This window comes from Gadus chalcogrammus, chromosome 22 (assembly GCF_026213295.1).
Source record: "Gadus chalcogrammus isolate NIFS_2021 chromosome 22, NIFS_Gcha_1.0, whole genome shotgun sequence".
NCBI lineage: Eukaryota > Metazoa > Chordata > Actinopteri > Gadiformes > Gadidae > Gadus > Gadus chalcogrammus.
The window spans coordinates 6,579,565-6,583,365 of NC_079433.1; the positions used below are offsets into that span (position 1 = coordinate 6,579,565).

The 3,801-nt window shown below is 46.4% G+C and overlaps 1 protein-coding gene across 1 annotated transcript in view; it reads right to left on the reverse strand.

The window, feature by feature from the left end:
- Window positions 1–352: 352 nt before the first annotated feature.
- The window catches only part of LOC130376229 (CUB and sushi domain-containing protein 3-like), a 387,391-nt gene continuing 383,942 nt past the window's right edge, over window positions 353–3,801 (reverse strand). Inside the window, exons 71-74 of the mRNA XM_056583449.1 lie at window positions 3,017–3,153; window positions 1,772–1,859; window positions 1,160–1,295; window positions 353–719 (exon numbers count right to left, since the gene is read on the reverse strand). Of these exons, the coding sequence (XP_056439424.1) occupies window positions 560–719; window positions 1,160–1,295; window positions 1,772–1,859; window positions 3,017–3,153 (521 nt within the window). The 3' untranslated portion in view covers window positions 353–559. The remainder of the gene's footprint in view (window positions 720–1,159; window positions 1,296–1,771; window positions 1,860–3,016; window positions 3,154–3,801) is intronic.

Consider the following 3,801-nt stretch of genomic DNA (forward strand, 5'->3'; position numbering starts at 1 on the left):
TAGGAGGGCAGATACCGAGGTCTACTCATCGTGGAGAGCCGCAGACTCGGTCCGCCCTGAAACTACACAGAGCAGTCAGTATGGACTTTCATTCATTCCGTTTTCATTCTTCTTCTTCTTCTTTTTCTTCTCCGTCACTCAAGCGGACCCCGCCCTGTTCCGCCCCTGTGTCACGCCACAACTCCACTGGTGCCAAGTTTGAAGTGAGACGGAGATCCGGTACGACGCCAAAAAACCAGTTAGAGGAGAACTGGTTCCACTAGAACCGTTATGCAAAGCGTGTTGAAGAACGCTTTAAGGGGGGTTGGGTGGGTTGGATTCGGGTCGGAGGTGAGGGGGGGGGGGGGAGATGTGGAGGTGGTGGATTGCGGACCCATGCGCCCCGGCGTCCTCTTCGACTGCCTTTGTTGGCCATGGTCACTCGTTGCCATGGAGACGGACAGCAGCCACGGCGAGTGAGCGGCTCCCGCTGGGTTTCTGTCGGGTGGAGCAGGTTGTTCTTGATGGCTGGAGGTTCTTAAAGGGTGGGGGTGGCGGGGCTGTGGCCGGGGCTCCTCCCTTACACCATGGTGCAGACGGTGTTGAGGTTGGGGTCGAAGCGCACCGCCTTGCCCTCCACCGCCTTGGCGCTGGTGTTGTACATGGGGTTCTCGAAGGCCGCCTGGCCGTTGTTGTTCTCGTGGACCGAGCAGCCCGTGTACTGGGTCTTGGGCGTGGTCCTGGGAAACAAACAGTACATCAGTGCGTTACAGTCAGAAGTACAGGCGTGGAGACGCATGAATCCAGATTCACTATCAAAGAAGCTGTGAAGAAGATTAGAAGGGGACAGATGTAAAGTGTTGAGACAGTGTAGCCAGTGTCACTTTCTTTCTTGCAAAGTCGAGAAATTGAGAAAAAAGACAATTCCCGAGAGGAGCAATGGTAGCAATTTGCTCCCCATAATACCAACATTAAAACCTTTTTATCTTAAAGATAAAATGTCCTCATGTTTACCCCTATGATCAGGATGATGATCATTTTGGGAATAGTCGTACTAGTATTTAAATCATTATAATCATCCAACCTTTTTAAATCAAAGCATCTAATATAGATGACATTAATATTCAAATGTAACACCAATAATCCTTATTTTTTCATTATGCATAAGGCAGACGCCCACCTCTGCTTGTAAAGGTAGAATCCAAAGCCGGTGAAGATCAGAGCGAAGAAAGGCACCAGGATGGCAATGGCCACTGAGCTGCTGTTGGTGCCCAGCTGGGGAGGGGGCGAGTTGTGGCTCTCTGACATGTTCAGACCTGAGACACACACACACACACACACACACACACACACACACACACACACACACACACACACACACACACACACACACACACACACACACACACACACACACACACACACACACACACACACACAGAGAGAGAGAGAGAACAAATATGACCAAATGCCTTATGATCAGCAGGTGAACTTTCGTACTGTAACAATATGTACTTTGTGAACGGGTAGCAGTGTGCCGAACATATCTAACCAGATAACAATAGAAACCATTGCAGAGAGACTAATTACCCAAGTGTGTATTTTTACAAATCATCAATCCCTAATCTCTCCCACTGATATCTGAGCACATGTTTAGTTCCTTTCCACTGTGGTCTGTAGTTGTATCATTCCAAAGACCTCTGGCTGTTACCAACCCCATCTGTCCTATTCCCCCTATCAGACCATCAGAGCCGTTAACGTCACGACACCACCGTGGTTCTGATGAACGCACCCAGCCGCTGCAGTCCAAACTGTCCAAAGTCCTTCCCCTGGATGAAGCCCTGAAACACGTATGTGGAGCCGTCTGGCTCCGCAGACACCTGGAGGGGGAGAGGAGAGTTGGAGTTGGGAGGACCAGGGAGAGGACAAAGAATAGGAGGAGGAAGAGGGTGAAGCAGCAGAGGAGGATGAGGGAATGAGGAGGAGGTTGAGGAGGAAGAATAGGAGGAGGAAGAGGATAAAAAAGCAGATGGGTAGGAGGGAACGAAGAGGAGAAAGCGGGGGGGGAGGATGATGAAGAGGAGAAGAGAAGGAGGACGAAGGTAGGACAGAAGGATAAAGAGATGGAGTGTGTAGGATATATATTGGAGAAAAGAAACCGGGAGAGAGCGAAATAAAAGGGAATGACACGATTATTAAACAGTATGAATGTGTTTCATGTGCAAAGATTAGGCCTCCAGAAATATGGAGTGCATAACGATGGTTCACTAGGCACTGGGAGCGTTCGCCTGACAAGTGCTTGGATCCCAAAGAACAATGAGGATCCATTACATACATTAGTGTTGATTAATGGTCTTCATATATTTTAATTATATGAGTTGAGCCCATGCTCTTATTAAAATTGTCACAAAGTGTTCAGGGGGCTGTGCGATGATGGGTACTTTTTGGTCACAAATGGCTTTTGTAATACTGTGTGTGTTGAAACCTGTTTTCCCAATGCGGTTCGCTTTCCTTCTCTCACAATAGCTTTTAAAGTCAACACAGCAGCATGGCTAAACTGTAATTGAATTCTCCCTGGGAGATAATTTCCAGAAAGGTCATATTGACTTTAGGAACGGATGGCACAATCTAAATTTAAATCTAAAGGCCCTGGCTCTAAAAGAGTTTAGGTCATCACTTAACAGGTTCTATTTCTCTTTTTACAACCTGATTTCATCATGTTCGTCAAATACTTTATTATTGTGTTCTCCTTATAGCGACTAATGTCGACTATGTGAGCCACCACTGACTACTATGAAATCAGGATACCTTCAGTGTCTGAAATGGCCTTTTGCCTTAAAATATATTAGCCCTTCTTCTGATATATGTATTCATTGTAAGTCACTTTCAATAAAAGGGTCTGCTAAATGCCCTAAATGTAAATATAAATATACCATACATACACTTCCTCACAATCTGTGTGGGTGGTCATTTCCACTGCCTGATAGTGAAGAAACATCTTGTATGTTGCATTATCCTAAGTAGTAGTGACACTCACAAATCCATCCATGGTCCAGGAGTCATCGGAGATCTTGGCTGGGGAGAGAGCCTGGTCCTTCTGCTGCTTGCCCTGGTTCAGCTGGGTGGCCTGGTACCTCAGCAGCATGAGTCTGGCCTCAGCCGCCTTGTACACCCCTACAGAGGCAGGAGAGGTAGCCTGTTGTTAACAGAACTGCTGGAAGTCTCTCTGAGTCGGCTGGATACTGTATGGCGATATCATCAGTGGATGGTCTGTGGTCCCTTGGTCACCTAGCAACAGTGTGTCAGTCCCAGCGAAGGGCATATTTCGGTCGCACTCATAAGAAAAAAATAAATTAACAGAAAATCAGCATGGACCAGAATAGGTTACATCTCATGCCAACGTGACATTTAGATTATGGCTGGCCGAAGGTTTTGGTTAAGGTCAACCGGTCTGGTTAAGAATAACAACAGTCACTGATGATTGAGTTGAGGCAGGGTATGAAGCCGTCTGTGTGGTTCAGGTTTACTATTAGAAATATGCGGTTAAAAACATAACCTCTGACAGTAGTCAAGTAAATCTCAATATAGTTTATAATATGGAATAGCCATGGCTAAAGTGTCTTGGAGCTGTTGTTCAGATCACAGTGACTCTTACGGTAGTGTCTGGGAATTAAGTTCATCCAGAAAAACAACGGAAAAAACCTGAAATTGTTATAAAAGAGAGGGAAACGTTTGATATTCCGTTGTGTTTGGGAACACCAGCAACTATTTGGTGTGGGTGAAGGGGAATGGGGGGTTAACACTTTTCATAAAGTCGTTCTT